General features: G+C 38.0%; 2 protein-coding genes across 3 annotated transcripts in view; both read left to right on the top strand.

Annotated features, from left to right (window-relative positions):
• Positions 1-24,182, top strand: part of unc13bb (unc-13 homolog Bb (C. elegans)) — a 92,684-nt gene that overhangs the window by 41,091 nt on the left and 27,411 nt on the right. For both annotated transcript variants that reach the window (XM_065290437.2, XM_065290436.2), the window contains exons 9-16: positions 3,915-4,199; positions 4,293-4,383; positions 16,714-16,760; positions 17,346-17,424; positions 18,674-18,748; positions 18,841-19,060; positions 22,628-22,855; positions 23,473-23,614. In XM_065290437.2, coding sequence (XP_065146509.1) covers positions 3,915-4,199; positions 4,293-4,383; positions 16,714-16,760; positions 17,346-17,424; positions 18,674-18,748; positions 18,841-19,060; positions 22,628-22,855; positions 23,473-23,614 — 1,167 coding nt within the window. The remainder of the gene's footprint in view (positions 1-3,914; positions 4,200-4,292; positions 4,384-16,713; positions 16,761-17,345; positions 17,425-18,673; positions 18,749-18,840; positions 19,061-22,627; positions 22,856-23,472; positions 23,615-24,182) is intronic.
• Positions 12,477-14,987, top strand: LOC135779432 (uncharacterized). The gene is made up of 2 exons (XM_065290144.1): positions 12,477-14,826; positions 14,947-14,987. Exons 1-2 carry the CDS (start codon positions 12,477-12,479, stop codon positions 14,985-14,987), a joined length of 2,391 nt encoding a protein of 796 aa, XP_065146216.1.

Below are 24,182 nucleotides of genomic sequence, written 5' to 3'. Positions count from 1 at the left end.
AGGATCTGCTCCTCCCAAAGAGACTCCAGGTCTGAATTTATTTTCTATTTTTGGTGGGACCAATACACAGCAGTCTCCAACTCAAATTGGTTCTTCTAACCAAAAACAAACATCAGGCACTGTTCTTCCAACAGAAACATTAGGCATGAGATTACCCTCCATGAGCAATAGTTCTGACAAGCAGCAGGGTTCACCAGAGATTGAATCCTCAAATAAATTTTCATCATCAAATGGAGCTGATCAACCTAAAGATACACCATTAAAAGGACTTCTTTCTATGTTCAGTGACCCTAATCTTCATAAAACCTCACAACCAGGACCTACCACTCAGCCTGAGACTCAAGGAAGTGGACAACCAAAAGAGCCTCTGGTTAAAGGCTTGTTCTCTATGTTTGGTAGTTCTAGTCAAAAACCAGCTTCACATCAGGCAGAATCTATTTTTGGTAAAATATTGGGTGAATCTTCAAGCTCTAGTAACAGTCCACCAAAAAGCCTATTCTCCATGTTTGGGGCACAAAGCCCACAGCCACCAGCAAGTCCTCAACCAACAACTAGATCATCTTTAGACAACAGAGTTTCAGAGATTGTCTCTCAAAATGAGCAGACAGGTAAACATGTACCAGATTGTAGTTCTAATAAGGGTCCAGCAAAGGGATTGCTTTCAGGGTCAGATACACCCATACACTCATCGCATATAGAGTGTGGCTTTTCTTCTAAATCTGTTCACCCAGCAAATGAGCCATATAAAGAATTATCTATTAATGAAAAACCCATATTGTCTAGTAAATCCAGCTCTCAGCAATCCCCACAACAACAAGTGACGCATTCTACTTCACTTGATGTTAAAGAGTTTACACAATCACAAAGTAAAATCTTACCATCTGTGGTGACCAGTCAGATTTTACAGTCAAGCTCCTTGCAACACTCCTCTCTTGTATATGGACAGTTATCAAATGAAAACCCTGGAAAAGGTACATTTTCAAATCTCAGTGGGTCTACAATTGAACCAAGTGAGACACAAGTTACACCAAGCTCTAATCTAACTAGCTCAGTCCCAAAAACATTGCAAGAAGTATTACCGCCTATTGATGTTAGTTTTGCATCTTCTGGATCTAGCAACTCACCAGCACCCCAAGAGGGTTCTTCCACTGAGGGTACAGCACCAACGAAAGACAGAGCAACCTCAGACTTTCTGTCTATCTTTTCTGGATCAGGTTCTCAAAATGCTTCATCTCATACTGGATCTATACTTGGTGGAATTTTCCCTGGTACTCCAAGCTCAAGGGAAGTTCCTGGTAAAAATCTGTTTTCTATGTTTTCTGGAGCTAGTTCACAACCCAGTGCAGGCAATATCGGACAGAAAGCTGAAAGCAGTATTCCAGGAGCTTCTGCTTTTAATGATTTACCAGGAAAAAGTTTGTTTTCTGTGTTTAGTGGGTCAAGTCCACCGCAAGCTACCTCCCAGACACCTTCATTTTTAGGAAGTATTCTGCCTGGAGTAGCTTCAAAAGACACTCCAGGTAAAGGTCTTTTTTCAATGTTCAGTGGTTCCAGTTCAACATCTACACCCAATGATAAAGGACCAACATCTAAACCATCAGAAACCGAGAGGGTGTTCAAGATTACATCGTTGTTCTCACAAAGTAATGTCATTGATGACAAATCAAAGACTGAGGGGTTTGGCCTATTGAATATGGCGTTCATGGAAGAAAACAAATCTGAGCCCCAGAAGTCTCAGGTTGATGATTCGATGATTACTCCCTTGGCTGATCAAGTAAAACCAGCCTCCATTCATTCTGATGTCAGTAAAAAATGTCCTGAGCGAACTGCTAAGGAAATATCTGTTGAAGGGAGTCACCTAGATGTTACCCAGGAGACAACCAGTTCTAAACCTGGAGAAGCTTCATCAAAGGATATTTTGTCAGCCTCAAAGCAGAGTATAAAAGAAGAAAGTCTGTCCACTGATTTTCCACATAAGCATATAAAAGATGAACATCTAAAAGACTTTCTTAAAGAAGAGCACCCTCAACCTTCCGAACCACAGAAATCTGTCATAGATTCATCAGCTGAGGCAGTCACTGGCTTCATGTCTAAAATATTTTCCGGTACAAGTTCAGCAACAAAGTCTTCACCTGGACCGGGACCTGACCAACAAAACATCTCACTCTTTGGGTTTTCAGGTAGCATACCCACAGAATCTATCAAAAATGACCTTTTTAGTATCTTCAAACCGGAAGCACCAAAAACAACTGACATGGCACCACCTGTTTCCTCTGCTCCTCAATCTCTTCAGTCAGTCCAAGATCGAATGGCACACAATGATACATTATCATCTTCAATGGACGTTACATTGTGTGAAGGCAAAAATAATATTATTGACAAAAATGAAATGTCTGATAATGATACCTCATTCAGTAATTCTACACTTGCTGTAGACTCTGCATCTTGTCAGCCATCTGAAACAGATGTTAAGGAGTCTATTATGGAGGAAAAAGCAATACATGACCAAACTATTTCCATTGTTTCTGAACCTAAAGACAAAGACAAATCTATACCAGCAATAGACAGCAGCCCAAACATAATTCTGCAGCCTCCAACATCAGAACCTCAGTCTATATTTAGCATGCCAGGTTTCACAGTACCCAAGTTTGGGTTAATGTCTGGACATGCAGATGCTGGAAAGTCTTTTGGAGCTTTCTTTTCTTCTCCACCCACAATACCAAACACAGAAGGCAAGCTTCTTTCTGGATTTAAGTCATTTTCAGCAGGACTGTTTCAAGAGGAGAAGCCAGTGGCATCAAATGAACCACCAACATCTTTTTTTGGAACAAAATTAGGTTTTCCATGGCAGAAAGAAACTCCAGCACCTAATCAACAAACACCTAAGATTGTTACCACACAACCAAAAGCTAATGAGAGTAAAGTAGACATTAAAGAGAATATTGCTGAAACAAGACATGGCTACCTAATCTCAAAAGGTGACAATTGTGTTATTACACAGCCTAGTGATATTAAACAAGACATTGTTGCAAACTCTGAAAAGAATTCTGATACTGATATCCAAGAGAAAATTGTTGTTCCAGCCAACGACACCGATAAACCTCAAACTAGTGCCTCCACACCCGATCTTCCGTTTCAAAAACAACTAGAAATCCATATCCAGACCCCCTTTTCTACAGATGTCTCATCAGGATTACAACAGGAAATGGACCTTTTGATTCCAAAAAGGCTAGTAGAAGCATAATAAATGGTTTTGTTAACCATTTACATCGTAGTGACTATGTTTACATGCAGATTAGCACTGTAAGATTATAACCAAGTCTACTTTAATTTCAATCTATTTTAAAATTTGAAACAAACGATAAAGGTTCTTTGAGCAGTTTTCACTTAACTCAATTTAATTACGTTTTTTGTAATATCTTCCAAACATATACATGCCTGGTACCAATATGTACCTCTGAGGTACTAATATGAACTTTTTGTAAGGTTATCGCTCCGTGACATCTAGCAACGATTTTTTAAATATTTTCTTTGACAGTGTAAACACAATGAAACCGTGTCATTTTACTCTGCAGATTAAGAAAATGAATGTGCATGTGAACATGCTCACAAAATAGTTTTAATTTGAAAAGATAGTGGCTTTCCCAGTGTGATTTGTTACTCCTCTGGTCTTATGTGTCTTGTAACTGTGCTTTGCTTCTTTGCACCTTTACATTTCTTATTAGACTATAAATTATTTCTATTAATTCTCTATTTGTGTGTAGCATTTCATAATTGATTTTAGGCTTGCTAATGCAAAGCATCAGGTGATAGTATCTATACAGGAAACTTAAAATCAATACTAACAAAGTATAAGGTATATTTAGTGATAACTTCTGTTGAATATATGTCTTTGTATTTTCTACAAATATTAGCCCCGTAGACTCCAGTCGTTTCGGGTCTTCAGGGAACCTCAGCCAAGCTAGTTCTCAGCTCAGTGAGACTGGCCAGGAAAGTGCTGTCTGTTCAGAGGTGGAGGAGTCCTATCATTCCTTCCACACCATTGGCTGTCGACCACCCAGAAATGAAAATCACTCTACCAATGGACATACTTCCTGGAGGGAAAATGAAGGAGTGACGTCCTCCCAGGATATCGGGAAGGTTTTAAGTGGTAGCATTAAAAAAGAACTGAACAAAGCACCTGAAAAATCTCACAAAAGGTATGCTTGTATTGTGGTGGCTTCTGGGTTACTACAGCATACATTCATATAGTGTACATTCAATTTTAAAATCAATGATTTTTTTTCTTCCAGCCTTCAGAGAGATGGGTCTCCATTGCCGTTTTCTTTGCCCAGATTACGCTGGCTGAAAGCAATCAACAAAGTGAGACTTCAGTTAAAGGAGGTACCGTAGGGAGCCCATACCCTCCATCTCCTATATCTATCCCTTTTCTATCCCGCTTCACAGTTCAGCACGACATCATTTTTCCCTAAAACTTGCACCAGTTACCAGCATCGTATCACGCTGGATTTCCACCGACTGCGGAACGGCTGCGGAACGGCGGCGGAGTCAATCGGTTTCCATTCAAGTCAATGTGTGTATTTCCACTAACTGCGTTTCGAATCCGTCACAGCTCAGACCATACGCAGCCCTCCGGAACAAATACGCAGAGCTTCTATTTTTGACGGAGGACGGAGCCATGAATATATCGCGTGATCATACCTGAATTCGCAAGATCTTGTGTCATGATCTGGGCTGGTCCAGCAAAACGTCATAATTTAATATCATAATGGGCGGAGACGGAACTAGATATCGCGCGATCATCACGTTAATTTGCAAGACCTTATGGGTCCTCGTCACTTTAGCACGCAGTCGCTCTGCACCAAATTCGGAACTGGTGGGTATTGGCGGATGGCGGAGTGCGGAGCCGTAACGCAGCGGAGCCAATCTGCAGCCGCTCCGCAGTTGGTGGAAATCCAGCTTTAGTCTGTTATACAGTTATCACATTGATCTGCTTGCTTTACTGGCAAGTATGCCAGAAACAGGTAAGTATGCATTTAGTACCCCACTCAGCTCATTCATGTACATCTGTTTTGGATTGGTTGAGTTTTACCTCTTTGAAGGCTACTTTTTGAATCTTCCTTTTGGTTGGTTGAAACAATGAGTGCAATATAATGGGGTTTTCCAACTGCATAGTACTCACTTTTGGGTAGAGTACTATGTGTAGAGTACCTAGTACCTACTTTTTTACTACCACCTTAGTTAAGGTTCTAAGCAAGTCGTACTGATACTGAAATGGGATGCATAACACTGCAGATCATTGATTGGAGAATTGTCAATGCCAGCGTTATTGCTAAATGCAAGATTACCTTACCGGGGCGGCACAGTGGCTCATGGAGTAGCACTGGAAGGTCCCCGGTTCGAGCCCCGGCTAGATCAGGTGGCCTAACTGTCTGGAGTTTGCACTAAACTGCAGTGGAAAAGCAAAGCGAGCCGTGTCATGCCAAGCCTAGCTTTTATAAGTGTGATATCACCTGGTTATGGTATTTTGGATTCTCTTACCCCATATCTTAATACATTCATCTGCAAGGGCCAAGGTCAGACTCTTAATGCTGTTGTTTGATATCACTGATAAAAACTCTTGGTGTCATTAAGTATAGAGAGGCAGTGAGCTGGAGAGATTGTAATTCAATGTTTGACAGTATGGGGAACCTGCAACAATGTATGTTTTTATGAAAAATTGTATTGTTGAGAGATTACAAGCATTTTAAAGTGTGTATTTAGAGCTATCAGTATAGCTCTACCTCTCTTTTTCTATTTCTTTCTCTCTCTCTTTCTCTTTTCTTCTCATCTTGACAGCCATTAATTAGCTATGCTGTGGTCCAGCTTAATTTCTATGTGTGGTTTTACAAAACCGTCCGTGAGAGGCACTGGAAATAAATTGCTGTTACAAAACACGAAAAGCGATTTGCTTTGATCATCTCACCATTGAGCCTTAATAGCAATTAATAGTGTCACACAATAATGAATAACCGCAAATCAAAATCGATCACTTTTAATAAAACATGCCCGCTCAAGATATATAAAATTAGTTATGTAGCCATATGCAGTATATGCATGAAGACTTCAGTGAATTTGGGCAGGTAGAGTAATTTATTTCATTACCTTAACGGCACTAAAGCTAATTAAGTGCACACGCATACAGTGCTCATGATTGAGCCTCCATTATAATGATTGCTGCTTGACAGCTGCTTGAGATGCATATATGAGATCCTGCTGTTTGGGGTTTAGCACATTGCTCCGTGATGTGGGCCATACTTTTCAGTAAATTGATCAGTATTATACTTTTTTTTTTACTGCACGCACAGCACTCTAGTTTAACCCTTTGTGGAAATGCACACAAAGAAGTATGATACTGATTCCTGGGTTGTGTGCACAAAGAATGTTGATAAGAGACACAGCACTGGCATACAGTTTCAGATTGCTTTGTGCTTAAATACATCTCTACAGAAGAGAGAGAGCGAGGGGGGAGAGAAAGAGGAGGTTGTTTGAGGGAGAGATACTCCTCTTTGACATTGTCACACAAGCCTAGACTGTAACCCACTCAACTGCATGAATGTCACTATGTGGAGAGGTCTGCCTTTTTGTTGAAGATATGTTGGATAATTTGGGTAATATCTTGCAGAAAAGGAGATATTTGATAACAGTTAAGAATGGAATGCTCGAAGTGAAAATTAATTTTCACACCGTTTGTCTGTTTTACGTGAGGTAAGTTATGCACTTTCCAAGTACTTTTTAAACAGTATCGTGGTACTGAAGTGTAAAATCATGTCAAATTATGTTTTGCATGAAGAAATTGAAATCATTATGTCTTTATGCATTTCTCAGAAGTTACAGTTCTTTTGTCTAATTTACTCACTCATATAGCAAATGAAGAGCTCAGATGCAAAACCCTCTAAGTGCGTCTGATGTGTTTTCTTGTAAATGAGCATTTTTATCAGACTTTAATGGATTCTGCCAACAAATCCATATTTCTGAATGGCCTGAGGCTGGGGTTAAGCCGAATTTAAGCGAAAGTGTCTGATGAATGTATAATACGTGCCAAGAGCATTCGGTTAATATAATTATCTTATTTTTGACCGAGGTGGTGTTTTATTGGCTTTTGCATCTGAGCTCCTCAAATGTTAAGTAGTATATGGTGTTTTAAATTGTTGTTGTAAATTTATTCTGTAATCTCATAATTCTCAGTTTGTTCATGTTTTTCAAAAGACCACAACTGATCACAAATCAAACTGTAAATTACATATTTGAGTTTTAACAAGCATAATATTTTTTATGCACATATTACACTTTATTTTAAAAGTTATTCAATAAATGTACTTAACATAGTTAGTTCCAATCCTTGATTCTTATGATAAAACAAAGCTATGACCTGATGCACCTTATGATTTTGTATATCAATGTACAGCACCCTTAGCAGTGTAAAAATAATGTTTACACTGCTATAATAATTTGAAACATTCTGTTATTGTTCACAGTCCGTCAGGGAGTATAAGGCTTTTCGTGATTTAAAGGAACAGTATGTAGGATTGTGGCCAAAACTGGTATTGCAATCGCAAAACTTGTGGCTAAAACTGGTACTGCAATCACACAACTGGTAGCCAATACACAACATGACAACATAAACATCAGTTGAGGGCTGCAACTCCACTTTTTAAATGACAATATCCTGGCCGGACCACTGTTGTCAGTATATAAGTATTTGAAAAGAAAATGATTTCTTAATGTCTAGTGACATATCAGGGCCATTTTATGATTAATTAATATACATTTCTTACATACTGTTCCTTTAACTTCATAAAATGTTATAAATATTTTTTGCTTTAACATTTTTAATTATGTTAAAACCATTTTATAAATGCAATAAGATCGAGACTAGTGCTGTATCGTGAATAAGTCAAGGCTGAATACACATCATTTATTGCTTACTCTTTTTCTTGAGTACAATAAACCCAGATAGTAGTTAAAACTGCTTATAGATGTTTTTTTAGTCCCTGCAATGAGATTGTTTGTACCGAGCCCCTAAGGTGACAATGGAGTAAAAAAATCTAACTTTTTTTTTCATGTGCTCACGTGAAACTTTCATGTGCTCACAAAAAACCTTCATGTGCAGAATTGTTTTTTTTTACGTTTAGTTTTGCATGTGAAAATGAACGTGAAAGTGAAACTTTAAATCGCAACAATTGAGGCAGGGAAAGTGTTAAACTAAACGCGATAGTTTCACGTGTGCACGCGAAACTAAACTTTATTTAATTTTTGCTCCATGTCCCCTTAGGGGCTCCGTACGTTTCCTGCCAGCGTTTTTTTTTTTTGACAACCATATATTGTATGTTTATATATTTAAAGAAGAACATTTTCTGAAAGGGCATTAAACTTTTGTAAAAATCACAATTTTTACAAAAGTTTAATGCCCTTTCAATAAATGTTCTTCTTTAAATGTATAAACATACAATGTATCAAATGAAAGGGCGAGACACTCCCCAAATTTGAGAAAAATGCTGATGATATTGCATTTTTGTGAAGGACCTTTGGCGTCCGGGATGAAAAAGTTGGGTAAGAGCCTTACCTGGTGGATAATAGCAGAAATACGGATTGCCGGAAAAACTCATCATTGGCAGGAAAGCGTTTTATCTTAATTGCGGTGTTAATGGCAGGGAAAGAGTTAACCACAAAAAGTGGACGTAAAGTTCGGGGATCCACTGGTCTCAGTTGTTGCACTACTGTATTTGGACTACATTATTTTAAAAAAGCTGTGCCTTTCGAATCCCCCAAGGTTATTTTAAATTAGACAGTTACTGTACAAGGTTACGTTACATTAACATCATCATCTGGGCTGCCCACCTCTCTCTCTCTTTCCTGCTTAGATCTAATTTGCTTCTTCTAAACAGCAGTACACACTCGCATGTCAATTAGCTTTCATCTTTTAACAGACCGATACGTTTTTAGCTGATTTTTGGAACCAAAAAGGTCTTTGTAAATCCTGTAAAATAACAAAACATAAAAAAACTTGCTCATCTTTCGAAAGACATCTTTGAACTGTAATGTAATAGGGACCTATTGTGTCATCACATCAAATATTAGTGTTGCAACTCTACGCTAGAGTGAAAGGTTTATACATGCAATCTAGGAAAAATAGGGACAGCCGGGAGCAATAGGGTAATGAGGGTAGATCCGAGCCATGTGACACGTAGCTCATAACTTCCACAAAAGTACAAATCTGCCCCAAAAACTAGGTTCAACTTATAGCAGTGCAGTTTCATAATGCAATTTAAGAGGCATTTATCCATTTCTGAGCTGGAATTGCAAATCAAGCATGAATATGAGATGAGTTATGATAACTTCGCTATCTACCGAATGTGATTCCAATAAGCCTTACCACACTTTTTTACTCGCATGTCAGTAATAACCTCATTGGTCTATGAGTCTGTCCTTCAAAGAGTGTTTGATTATTTGCTTTTACCAGCTGTACTCTTATCACGTAAACACCTTCGATTGGAATAGGTAGATGTGATTAGGTAATGCAGAATGTGGAGTTTAACCTAAGCATAAATGTGGAGTGACGGCTATACTGTAGCGTCCTGTAGTATGTGTAATGAATGTTAATTAGATTGAAGGTGGCAATAACTTAAAATAATTAAAATAATACTTAAAGTGCTAAAACGTGTCACTTCCCGGGTCAGCGCTAGATGTTAAGTTAAAAATCCATCATAAAACGTGCCGTCCCTGACATCCGTTTTAGCCTATTGCAGACGTATGGCAGCCAGCCAGAATGTGCCCTTGAAAGCTGCCAACCTAAATGCTCATTGTTGGAGTCACAGTAAAAGATCATGTTGGCCATTAAATGCTTTTGGAGAATAACAGAAAGGACAGCCTATGAATTTCAATGACTGCCTTTTTTCTTGCTGGCATGTATTACAGAAAACAGTTATGGCTTAAGATATGTGGCCCACTTTTATGGTTGCTTTCTCTATATAGATGATCTCAGAACATAAGAAAAAGGATTATGTGGAGACGCTACCAGAAAGCAACGTTATCTAATGTTTAAATGTATGTATAGTGTTAAAATAGAAGTTGTGTAAGGCTCTTTCCCACTATATCTCATAAGGTCTCCACAAACTCCGAAATGACTATAGTTATAATATATCAGCGCCACAAAATAAGTGTCACTTGAATGTCCTAATGTTCAAAGAAAAAAATGATGGTCATAATGAATAGCACCAGCTTTTTCTTAAAACCAATAAATTATCTCATCAAAATAAATAAAAGGGAGGAAATGGTCAGGCTAGTTTGCAGAGATGAGACTAGCTAACATTTTGTCCTGACAGACAGGAAACTGGGTGAAGCTGCTATTAGACCCAGCAGGTTCTGTTTAACAATCATGATGCATAGTGAATACAGCTGGGCTGTCAACCTCTCTCTGCTGTAAGCATTACTGTTAAAACAACTGACAGGCAAGAAAATAATGTGTTGGGCTTTTGCAATACGCTCCACCTTTTTATGCAAGACACAGCCACTTTTATATAAATGCCATAGCAGAAAAACATTTTTGTATTCTTTTCCACCCATACTTTGATATTTGATAATTCATGGTGTTTTTTCATTTAAAATACTTATTTAGTTGTGTTCTGATTATCCAGTCCCATGGTCTTTTAACTATTTAAAGTATATTAAGTCTTAATAAAGGATAGGTTTATTGGTAAGCCAAGACCAGCTTTGAAATATTAACCACTTTTTTAAAGTGATAGATGATTGAGTTTACAAAATTATTTGATATTTGACGTATGATGAAAAAGTTGTATTGCCATTCTATTATATATTTTGCTCTTTGTTGTTCTTCACTGCATGTCAGACATTTAGGCATACAGTACTTACTACCCTGCTGTAATGGATGTCTTTTCTTCAACAATACTACCCACTAATATAAAACTTGAACCTCAAACATGCATTTGTCATTTTGGTCTTATGGTATATGCAGTTTTATTGTCAAGATCATATATGAGCAGCACAATTTTGAATGAGCATGAACACATGAGTACATATGTTGAATAAGACATAATACATGGGTCATGTTAACATTTACCCACCATTGATCTTTGCAATCTCAATTACATTTAAGAATAAATCTATCAAGCATTATTCTATTGCATGCCATTATTCTTAAACATTATGAGGCTGTTTCCTGAACAGGGTTTATCCTAGACCCAGACTAAAATCCATGTTTGAGCTGGCTTAATTTAAAAATATCTTGCACTGACGTACAGTATCTTAAAGGTATAAGGGAAGATTTTTCCGAATTTTTGAAAAGAAACGCTCCTCCACTTAAAAAAAAAAAGAAAGAACATGCACAACACTCTACCTGCTCCAAAGAGGGAACGCCTATTAAAGGCGTGCACGAGAGAGAGCATGCACAAGCCCATTTCTTCTCTTCGCACTGTTTACAAGCTGCTGGCGGCATGTTTACAGTGTCTGCGCGGTTTGTGAGTCGTGACTTGTGCCAGGGCTAGCATCGCTAATCGTAGCTTACATCAACGTTTACTAGCAGTGATTTTAAATGGATTTCTCCAAATAGCATGCCAAACTTTACCTGTCGAGTAGAAACTTTGCATAGGAAGCCCAACATGTGCTTTTAGCGCATGCCAGCGTGTGAAATAGTCTCCCAAAACACTCTTGTCTTGTTTCTTTCTTCAAAGGCTTTTCTCTTCTTGTCATACAATTCGTAGACACGTTTTCTCTTGCGACCCTCAGACATTTTGAAAAAACACGCTGAGAATGCGAGCTTCAATGAATGGTTGAAACCGTAGCCCACCACACACATACACCTGGAAGCGCGCATGTGCAGAAAGCAAACCTAGGGACCAGCATGTACGACGGCCTTACATCAACATATCATCAGAATGATTGACAACTGGGATGACCAATAGTCTAGATCAGGGTTCCCCAAATCTTACCCTGGAGGGCTGGAGCACTACAGAGTTTAGGTCCAACCCTAATCAAACTTATATCCACCTGTGATTGTCTAGTGATCATGAAGACCTTGATAAGCTTGCTCAGGTGTGTTTGATCAGGGTTGGAGCTAAACTCTGCAGTGCTCTGGCCCTCCAGCGTAAGATTTGGGGAACCCTGGTCTAGATGATCCACCCGGAAAAAAAAAATCTTCCGCTATACCTTTAACATATATCAGTGCCATTGTTTTGTCTAAAGATACACACCAGTATTGTTTTTTTGTACGGTATGTTTGTTAAAACTACTTAAATGTCCTAGTCCTTGATTAATCTAAACCTTGTCCAGGAAACCACCACTGTGTTTTTAGGAAATTCTCCCATGATCTAATTTTGAAAAAACGTTTTGTGTACCCAAGGTGAAATGCAACTCTGTAATAACATACACCAGAGCTTTAGGGTTCTGGTTAGCACCTAAGACACGCAAGATTTTAAGGGATGTCTTCACAGAGCAGATCCAATGAGCAAGATGAAGCAAGTGATTCTTGTGAACTTAAGCAAAAAATATCCAAGAAAAGAGACCTTGGCAAGAAGCGAGCCCAAAGTCCCAGGGTCAGTCGAAGCCTACGCAAGAAGATTCAAAGGTTCCTCCAAGGCTCAGGGGAGTGCACTACCTTTGACTCTGAGCAATCTCCTGTGGAGATAGATGATGACATGTTTATATGTGGCATAAAAAGAAATCCCTCTGGTCAAGAGTGTAGTGTCTCAACTCAACGCGGTTTTGAAAGTCATGCTACGACCCACAAAAGTACCGTAGTTGGACAGGTGGAGCTTAACAGTGAGGGTAATGTCACAATCCCATGCATCATGGGAAAGAAAGGACCTGCAGATCAAGCAGAGGACAGTGGTTCTGACTGTGCTGATGGAAGTCGTGCCATGGATATTAAACAATGCAGTAAAAACAAAGAAAAAGATGCAAAAGGAGGAGGCACAAGCACCATAGTGGAGCACATCTTGAAGGAACTGCAGGGGATAAATAAAATCCAAGAGGAAATTTCAGACTTGAGACAATACCTGACATCTGTAAGTGGATCAGTGGATGAGGTATCCTGTTGTGTAGATGCTGTGTTGATGGAAATTGAGGAGCTGTACTCAGTTGGTGCTGCCGTGAACCCATCACCTCAAAGACTTGTGGCTCATCAAAGGAGCCCTGGGAGGCAAACTGCCATTGCTGTGTCTAAGAGTAGAAATAACAGTCCGATAGCAAAGCAAAGAGAATTGGATAAGAATAAAAGTAGATCTCCAGTGGCCAGGACTAATATATCAGGGTGGGATGCACCAACTAACTATCAGAATTCACCTCCAAGAGCCAAATTACATCCTGACATGTCCGAAAGAACTTCCAGAGTTAAGAAGTCTCGCTACGGTTACCAAGAGCGAGTTTATAAGCAGGAGTTTATGAGCACTAGCTCCATGTCCTCTGGTCATAGTTCAAACAGTCGAGATCAAGAAGGTAGTTATAATTCTAGAGATGTTGACCAGCAAAGTGTTGAGTGGAGAAGTTCAGAAATGCAGCTAAGCATAAGTGGAGAGGGAGGATGGAGTGGGGACACTGGATGGTGTGAGGAAGATTACTGCTCCTGTCAAAACAGTGCAGACGAACTGGAAAATGACACGCATCATGAGATGTGGTATAGGTACAATGGTGGCGAGACCAGCAGCACTCCGGGTCATTCATCACGTAGCAGCTCTGAACACCTCTCCCTGCTTTTTGGAAACATTAATGACTCACCATCCAGTTCATCTAGTGTTGCTGATTGGAGGCATCCCAAAAAACCCACTCTGAGTGATGTTGGATGTGACTGCACATCAAATTACATGTATTCACGAAGTTCAGGGTACCACACCATGGATGCGTATGCTGATGAATCATGCAGTGGACCGTCCCGTAGCCTTAGTTGTTCAACGATTGGAATGGCAGACTACAGTGATGCTTGTCAAAATGTAGACTCTTCTTATGACCATTGCAGTTCTGAAGACCGTTTAGATATGGAGTGGCCAGAGGGTGTGTGCCCAAGTGCTTCTGAAGATCACCTTAATACAGATTACTCTGAGAATACTGACTCTGAAGAATCCCAACCATCTAATAGACAGTATGATATTGTAAAGGTCAATAAAGCTGTGTTATCTTTCCATTCGGCTCTAAGGGGAGCCCTGATAAGGCTTGACAACTCTGAATCCCAGAGACCAAATGAAGACACCAAGTCTGCAGTTTTCAAATCAAGTGAACTTCAAAGCTCCACTTTTGATGAATCACATTTAAGCAATATTGTTCCCCCTGATCTCAGTGGGTCACCCCAAAAGAGCAGTGAAGTATCTTTCCATGGGACAGATGAGCTGGAATTACACAACCAACCACATAGTTTTCAATCTTTTGATCCTCTAGTATCTACTCCAAGCACTGTCTCCCCTTCACAAACGCCAACTGAATACTGCCTAGTGGACCATTCGGACAAGGTAGATGAACCTCTGACAGACCTGCGGTGTATTCTAGAGGTCAGTCCAAAGCATGTGCACCTGAATTCAGATAATGAAGATCACGTGGCATTCGTCCCATGCAACACTGAAACAAACCTTGAGGGCACGAATTCAGAATTATTAGAGACAGATGTTAATACAAAACAGGCGGAGCACAGCTTTGACAATGACACCGCCCTTATAGATCCTCACCACCAGAAGTGCCTTGCCAATATTCAACGTGTTCTCAAAGAGAAAAGACATCAAGACAGACAAACCAGGATTGCAAATGCCTCAAAGAGCACATTCTCTGAAGAGGATTTTAAACAAGGTACAACTCAAAATTGATCTTTACATTTGGGTCAGTCATTGGTAAGCTTAACAATGTTTTGTTGTAGCCTTGGCTAAACTTAAATCGTATTGTTTTCCTCTTATGTGCTCTGTTTTACAGAGGGAAGCAGGGAAGATGATCAGGTCCTGATTTTGTTTTGATCAATTCCTAGCCATTGTTTTTCAATAATGTCAATTTTTCTTTGCTTCTCATCCCAAGTCTCTGTGAACGCATAGTCTTCATTATAGCATATGATAAACATACAAGTTTGCTTTCCATTATGCTATATACAGAAGACCTCTTACTTTAACATCCAATGATTTGTGTCCTGTAATGCTTCTGGTACATAATTTGCTATTTTTATGTGATATGCCATCTTTTAAATGTATTTGAAATGACATTCTTGACCTTGCACCATTGTTGCTTGCATAGAAGTTGAAGCAAATCACATTCTCTTATGAAACTATACAGCCACACCTCTGTTTATTTGTGGAAGGATTTTGTATGCCATCAATCAAATGGTTAACCTCAGATGGATAACAAAGATGATGCATTTTTAGCTGTTTTTCCATTACTGTATACTGTATATGGTCAGATGTAAAACCCTCTAAGTGCGTCTGACGTGTTTTCTTGTGTATGAGCAATTTTGATCAGGCTTTTATGGTTGGGTTCAGTAATTTAACTCTGTTGGCCATGAAAAGATTGTTAGTCAGTAATTCAAATGTCTTATTTTCATAAATGTCATTCATTGGTAATTGAAACAAATTCGACTCTTTCGCTGCAAAACACTTTAAGTGCATGCAATAACATCCACTTATAAAAAATTCCACTTCTTTGGACAAGACAAATTAAACAGTTACGAAATCACTAAAGATGCAACTAGAAACAATGCAAATGATGAAAGTCAAAAATCAGAAAGAAACTGAACCACACATTAGGGGGCGCTGTGATGCATGTGGCATTTATGAAAATAAGACATTTGAATTACTGACTAACAATCTTTTCATGGCCAACAGAGTTAAATTACTGAACCCAACCATAAAAGCCTGATCAAAATTGCTCATACACAAGAAAACACGTCAGACGCACTTAGAGGGTTTTACATCTGACCATATACAGTATACAGTAATGGAAAAACAGCTAAAAATGCAACTAGAAACAATGCAAATGATGAAAGTCAAAAATCAGAAAGAAACTGAACCACACATTAGGGGGCGCTGTGATGCATGTGGCTGCCACATTCGTGTTGTATTCAGGCCCAAGTACTCACAGGGGACCCAAGTTTAAATGTGATCCGAGGTCGTTTCACAATCGTCTTCTATGCACTTTGAAATGGCGTTTTACATATTCTGCCAACAAACCTGTCATTCTGAATGGCCTGAGGCCTGGGATTAAGCGTATTTAAGCAAAAGTATTTGATGAAGATATCAAATCATTTGATTAATGTCATTATCTCATTTTTGACAGAGGTGGCATTTAGCGGCTTTTGCATCTGAGCTCTTCATATACTGCATAAGTGTACTAAAAAATTATTACAAACTTTAACTCATTTAACTCAAATTAAGGTAAATTCTGTGGTACTGATGAAAGCGTGTATGTGTGTGATTTTGCTTTAAAATTTGTATTTTTTACATTCAACTCTTGCACTTACTGTGTCTCATGTTTTGCATGCCAGAAGTCTTTCAGTGATTTTGTCATTATCAATACAAACCCTTTTCGCTCATATTTGGTCATCTTGTTGTGGTTCGCTTTTTCTGGCCTTGTGGTAAAACTCAACCAATCCTGTGTCTTCGTCATTTAGCTTTAAGTTGTACTATTTTGAAGTGTTTCTGGCTGCCTCTGTACTGTTCACATTGATTATTCTAAACTTTCTTTTTGACGGCACAGGGAAAAGAAAATGGAGATAATTCAAGGAACGCTTGGGTTAAAACTGGGTAAGTTTCTTGTGAAATGCAAAAAATGGCAACCACTTTCAGTGCAATATAGCGCACATGTGGAACCATAAATTGTGCTATAGCACGACTTTTGCACCACTTTACAACCATTTTTATATATAGGCCTAGCACTTAAAGGCGGGGTGCATGATTTTTGAGAAACGCTTTGGAAAAGAGAGTCGGACCGAGTACCAAAACACACTTGTAGCCAATCAGCAGTAAGCGGTGTGTCTACTAACCAACATCATTGCCTGGGTTGCGTATGTGTGGGGCGGGTCTATCAAAAGCAGGTCCAGATTCTATTGGGGTAGGGGCGTGTTTGTTTAGGTGATTTTAAATGTCAAAATTGGCTTTCAAAGATCATGCACCCCGCCTTTAAAGTGATTCCCCTATGATTATGAGAAATTAGTTTTATTGTGTACATTGCTCTTTAATACTGCCCTTATACACCGTGAATGGTTGACTTTTCATTTTTGTTATGTAATATGAAATTATTCATGAAGTTAGTGACAAATGTGTTCAGTGTTAATCTATTAATTATTAAACATGGAAAATTGTCATTATAAAAAGTGTTGATTTTTACAGAAATGGGGGTGGAATATTTGGAATTGACAGTATGCCGGATCTACGGAAGAAGAAAGCCATCCCTCTGGTTAGCGATGTGGTAAGTGCTCATGAACACTTTCTATTGTATGTTGTATCATCTTCAAAAAAGCTACCTGTAATCTCCCATATAGTGCTGTTCCTGTTGGAAACCGCAATATTGCAAATGCTATCTGAAATAATATTTTTTTTTATAAAAATTATTATTAATTTGTCTTTCATTTCATGATTGGCTCTGATTTTTAAACACTCCAGATAAAAAAGAAAGTCTACCAGAAAGATGACTTTTAACTTTTAAGTGATTCAAAGATTTAAAGTGATGTAAAATCAACTTTACACATCTTTTTTTCCCTTCGAAAAACCTAAAATTAAACTTCTACAACTCTCTTGAACGCATTCACTCTTCATGGTCAGGCTATGGTAAGTGACAGAATAAGCCACGTGACTGGACCTAGTTTTTGTTTGTTTATATCAAGACTAATACTGTATCCATGGGATCAGTATTGCTCTAATAGTATGCAAATACATAGATTTTTTCATAGCTTCTAACATTGATGACTAAACATTTATGTTACACATTTATGTTACACTGTAACAAATTTGTATGTTTATATAAATAAATCCTTGTCTTGTATAACAAGATAACATTTTAAATGACAAAATAAAATTACATATATTTTTCAAACTATTTTAGAGGGTCTTTGTCATTCAATGCATTTAATTAATATAAATGTATAGAAATGTATTTGCAAACTATTAGAATCTTACTTGATATACAAGCAAACCCAAAAAGCCTCTTTTCACTGGTTTAGTTTTATTAGTTGACTTTCCTCCAACACTGTAAAATACTTGTTGCACTTAAATTTTTAAGTTTGATCAACTTTAATTACAATTAATTTAACTTTCTACCTAGTGATTAGTTGCTGTAAATTATAAAATTAAAGTTGAAACAACTTTTTATTTTTATAATTTATAGCAACACTTGTACATTAAAAGTTGATTAAACGTAAAAATGTAAGTGTACATTGGGGCATTACTTTCAAAGGGCTGGTGTACTAGGGGTAAGCTAGTCATAGTTTGTATCCTTCCCTTAACGTCCCCCACCTGCCTTATTCACACACATGAAAAGTTTCTCTTTTGATTTCTGGGGCTTTCATAGTTACCACCCCTAGTTGTTGACTTTTGGGTTTTTGTTATAGACATTTATTACTTTCATATTCTTACACTTGTCTTCTGATATCCAACCAGGGGTGATGTGTGGGATTTTGTAATGTTTTAAACTGTGCTAACATCTATTCTCTGTATCACAGTCTTTGGTTCAGGCCAGGAAGGCTGGCATTGCATCTGCGATGGCCTCCCGTTCCTCCATAAAAGATGAAGAACTGGTAAGTAGTAGTTTTCTATACATATACAGGCATATTATTTAGTATTTTGATTAAACATAATTAAACTTCACTTTTAATATTCACTTCTGCAGAAGAGCCACGTGTACAAGAAAACACTACAAGCGTTAATCTACCCCATTTCATGTACCACACCTCACAACTTTGAGGTGTGGACAGCGACCACACCCACCTACTGTTACGAGTGTGAGGGGCTTCTGTGGGGCATCGCTCGACAGGGCATGCGCTGCACCGAATGTGGGGTCAAGTGCCACGAGAAGTGCCAAGAGCTGCTAAATGCAGACTGCCTGCAACGTAAGTGCGATTGAAACGTCTTCGTGAATGCAAATATAGAATACAATCATGCATTACTATAGCAAAATAAATGAGCTTCAACTTTTAAAAAAACGAGGAAAGTGGTGATGATTTGAGATTCTTTTTAAATGGCATTTTATTGATTTCATATAACCAAGCACCAAACTGCACACAAAGGATTGTGGGATATCATAGGCAATGAATTATGCTGCTTTTATAAACATACCAGATGGGAGGCATCTCATTAGAATAGAAAACACAAACATTGTTTTGAGAGCTACTGTACCATGAAGCCTTTATAAACAGAGAAGGCATCATTTGGCAACTTTCACCCGGTGTCCTTTTTGTTCATTCAATCTGAGGCACCGTCCTTTTAAAACTATTTTTGATGCTTTAAGCATCCTGTAATTTATTAAATTAAATATTTTTTCTCCATGACATTACACTGGTTGACAGATTTATTAGCTAAAATGATTGATGAGGTGATGTTCAAGTGACTAATTATAAAACACATGTATTTTACTCCATAGTATGTTGACGAGACTGTCATATTGTGCAGATTTTTTTTTAACTTGGAAAATTTTTTCGCACTTATAGGAGGCGATAAATCTGCCAAGATTGTGAAAGTGTAAGCGCTAATTGACATTTAGGGAGAGAGTGAGATAAGCCACTTTTTGAGATAATGTGGATGAATATGCCTTACCATGGACTAAAATTTGAAGAAAGTGTTGGGCATATGTAACGAGGCAAGCTAGTGAGTGAGAGCTGTGCAGTAAGTAAACCTCACTTCCCAACCTCCATACCGGACTGATCGGTGGTTAGAGTCCTACTCGAGGCGGGTGTGAGTCAGGGCCGGGTCTACAGGGGGGCTGGGGGGGGCATTGCCCCCCCAGATTTTCCTTGTGCCCCCCCAAAAATGTCCAGCCAACCTTAAAATAACGGAGTCTCTTTACACAAAAAACGGCTTCTTTAGGCAAGCGCTAGCGTTCACAGCTCCCGCCCACTAACATCTGATTAGCTTATTCAAATCTTGGAGGCCTTTTCAGCAGTATTTAAGTCACAGGAAAAGTACTACTGTTCTCTATGACGGTAACTAAAAAAAACGCATCTTTAAAATATATATCAAAAACAATGCAATTTAGTATTACATAAACGTAATAACCCAACACATATTAAATTAAAACTTTTTTTATAGTAAAACATGCCCAAAATAGCCCCTTATCCTTTCTTAGACTCACCTCATTATTTATTCATGCAAATACAACAGCCAATGGCAAGTCTCCAGCAGCATTTAATGTGTTTGTTTTAGACGTAGTTCTGTTTATTAAAATTAGAATATGCAGTTTGGTTGTGGCATACTATATAGTAGATATAAATGATATAAGATGGTTATTCAGTAAATATACAGTATTGTAACAGCTGAGCATCGCATGCAGTGCAGTTTTAAAATCAAATTTTAGCGGTTTTGTCATCGTCATTCATCAGCTCATTCAGCTCGCGTTTGAGAAAAACTTCACACGCAAAAATCTACAGACTTTTAAGTTCAGGAGGAGCTTTCACTCCGCAAGGTCATCATAAGGTAAAACGTTGTATTTTATAATGTTGCGTTGTATTATAATATCTAATTTGCTGTGTTATAAACAAAGCAGTGTGATTTATCTTTGGTCTCGTCGCAAATCACACTTACAGTATTTTAGGGCTTGTGCTTTTGTCTGGTGCTGTTATAGGCAAACAGGATAACCTTTGACGAATTTGTCATGCATGTCAAATTGCTTACATGATGCAACAATATATTATTTAAAGCATTGTGCTTTGTTGTGATATTTGAGGTTGCTGCAGCAGCAATGATAGGGTCAGGAATTAATGACAATACAGCTTATCACATTGAAAATACATTATTTTACATGAAGAAAATGTTTGAGAAGTGGAAATAAAGTTCCTAACAAGTGTTTATTTAGAATAAAGGCATATGTTGGGTAGGGTAGGTATAAGAATGGCTTTAATTTATCTATAAGTAAAATAATAGATTAAATGCAGTGTAAACATTAATAAAATATAGCTATATGTACAGCTTTATATTTATATCACCTGCTTGCCTGATTTCATTAACTGTGACTAAATGTGTCAAACTAGTGTAATCATTATAACATTATAAATCATTAATCTAATTGCATCTACTTTTAAAATGTGAACGTGCAAAATGACATATAAATTGCCTTTTATTATAAGACATGCAAAGTAATATTGGATTGAAACATCCATAATTTTAGTGTATGAATCATTTTAGTCAAGAAATGGCTGCCCACCCAAAAATCCTGACTGCCCCCCCAGTCCAGCAAGCCTAGTACCGGGCCTGGTGTGAGTACTGGTTGCAGTGGTGCCGTGACCCGGATGAGAGTAAGATTTAGGCGATTTAGGTGGCCAGCTAGCAAGGAAAAGCTGTGCAGTAAGTAAACCTTACTCCCTGACCTTAAAAGGGGGTGTAGCGACATACTCTAGAAGTCATGGCAAGCGCTGGTTCGAGACCCGCTCGGGGCGGGCACGAGTAGGAGCATTTACACACGTAAAACAAGTGACAGAACTTTTTTTTTTTAAATATGCTAATTTTACAGCCACCTAGAGTTAATCATTTGATTTTTACCGTTTTGGAATCCATTCAGCTAATCTTAGGGTTTGGCTCTAGCACTTATAGCATAGCTTAGCATAATCCATTGAATCTGATTAGACCATTAGCATCACGCCTACAAAAATGACCTAAGAGTTTTGATATTTTTCCTTTTTAAAACTTGACTCTTCTGTATTTACATTGTGTACTAAAAATGACAGAAAATTTAAATTTGCTATTTTCTAGGCAGATATGGCTAGGAACTATACTCTCATCCTGGCGTAAAAATCAAGGACTGCTGCCGTAACATGACTGCAGGAGGCACAAATGATATAACGCAGCAGCCGAAAATAGTCCCCTTAGGTATCTTTCAATAGCATGGCACTATTTTCGGGGACTACGTAATATCATTGCGCCTGCTGCAGTCATGTTACGGCAGCAAAGTCCTTGATTATGACGCCAGGATGAGAGTATAGTTCCTAGCCATATCTGCCTAGAAAATCACAACTTTTAATTTTCCTTCGGTCTAAATACACAATGTAACTACAGAAGAGGCAAGTTTTAATTAAAAACTCTTTGGTTATTTTTTAAGTGCAATGCTAATGGTCTAATCAGATTCTATGGATTGTGCTAAGCTCTATGCTAAAAGTGGTTCCGCTAGACCCGGAGATCAGCTGAATGGATTCTAAAATGACAAGAATCAAATGTTTAACTCTAGGGGAGCTGGAAAATGAGCATATTTTCAAAAAAGTGGAGTGTGCCTTTTAGCTTAATCTTAGAATTAGATGTTGAACTGTTTGACTATATGGATGATTTACATTTTAAATGCAAATATAAATGGTTTTGTTTAGTTACTTTTGTTCTCTTTGTTTAGTCGGCTAAGAATTTTTCTCATATCATTCATCTCTGTGCAAATAAACCCTGAAAAGATACTGATTCCCATCATGATCTCTTTAATTCAGGGGCGGCTGAGAAAAGCTCCAAACATGGAGCTGAGGATCGCACTCAGAACATCATCATGGCCATGAAAGATCGCATGAAGATCCGTGAGAGGAACAAACCTGAGATTTTTGAAGTCATCCGAGATGTGTTTGTGGTCAGCAAGGCCATCCACGCTCAACAGATGAAGACCATCAAGCAGAGCGTTCTGGATGGAACATCAAAGTGGTCGGCCAAGATCACAATCACAGGTGATGTTGTGTGAAACTGTAATGTATTTTGTGTTGATCTAAATTCATTCATAAGCTGGAATTTGTATTGTATTAACCATGTTGGACAGTATGTTATATTGGACCCAAGTTGGACAGTTTTAAATCATTTTTTTAAAATATTTCTATCAAAGTTACACGGCCATAGAGCACCACATAAAGTTTTATAATATCATTCTATGTATGTTTCTGGAAAATCCCATGTATTTTTGTATAGTAATGTATAATTCATACTGAAAATGAATACAATGAATGAATACAATACAATTCAATTCTACCTACATTCAATTTTGAATACCAGTTTGCTACGTTCAGTTTAGGACTTTTCCATTCTGAACTTTCCTTATTCAATTTTGAACAGTAACGTAATTTATGTGTCTTCGTATTCCTTGCGTCTTATATAATGTTAAATTAATTTAGTATAATGCAAAATGTAATGATATAAAAAACATAACGTGTAATGTAAGCAATCACGTCTTATACTTTGGAGGCACATTTCATATATACCACTACAAAGATCATATTTTCCAAGTTGAGCTAATGTGAATTTTCCTACATACCTTTTTGACTTGACCTAACTTCTGATCTGTTTCTTGTAGTTCTCTGTGCTCAAGGGCTGCAGGCTAAAGATAAGACCGGTTCCAGTGATCCATATGTCACCGTCCAGGTGGGTAAAACCAAGAAGAGGACCAAGACCATTTTTGGCAACCTCAATCCAGTCTGGGAGGAGAAGTTTCATTTGTAAGTATGATCTGACAAATCAGAGATCATCTTTTTTATTACATGTCTTTAATCCATGTTCTGTATTCTTTTAGCATACTTTAACCAAAATGTATGTCACTCTGGGGGTCTTACGTGTTTTCAGTAGCCGTGTCAACTTGTTTAAAGAAACAGGAAGATGTTGAGCCACTCTATTTTACTTTTCTTTAAAGTCCCCAATTGACTTCCGTATTGGGAAATATTTCTGAGTAAAACAGAATATCAAGGAAGAGTGGGCATGGCCTGTGTTTTCCACTGTGCTTTGATTTGATTAAGACAAGTAGGCATTTCATTCACAAATAGAAGTGGCAGCAGACTGACACTTTTAGGGGGTGGAGTTAACGTACTACACAATTCATCTAACCAACGTCATCTGAGAATGATTGCCAAAAGGGGGCGGAAGTACATTTTCAGATTTTGATAAAAGGTTGAGTGCATATGAATTAAAATTAAAATAATAATTTTTATGTTACTTACTGTGTTTATAATCAAGAATCTAATACGACACTTATAGATATGTAAAAACGAGTCCACTATAATCTGGGTTGTC

The sequence above is a fragment of the Paramisgurnus dabryanus genome, chromosome 10 (assembly GCF_030506205.2).
Source record: "Paramisgurnus dabryanus chromosome 10, PD_genome_1.1, whole genome shotgun sequence".
Lineage (NCBI taxonomy): Eukaryota > Metazoa > Chordata > Actinopteri > Cypriniformes > Cobitidae > Paramisgurnus > Paramisgurnus dabryanus.
This window is presented reverse-complemented; position numbering and strand designations above follow the sequence as displayed.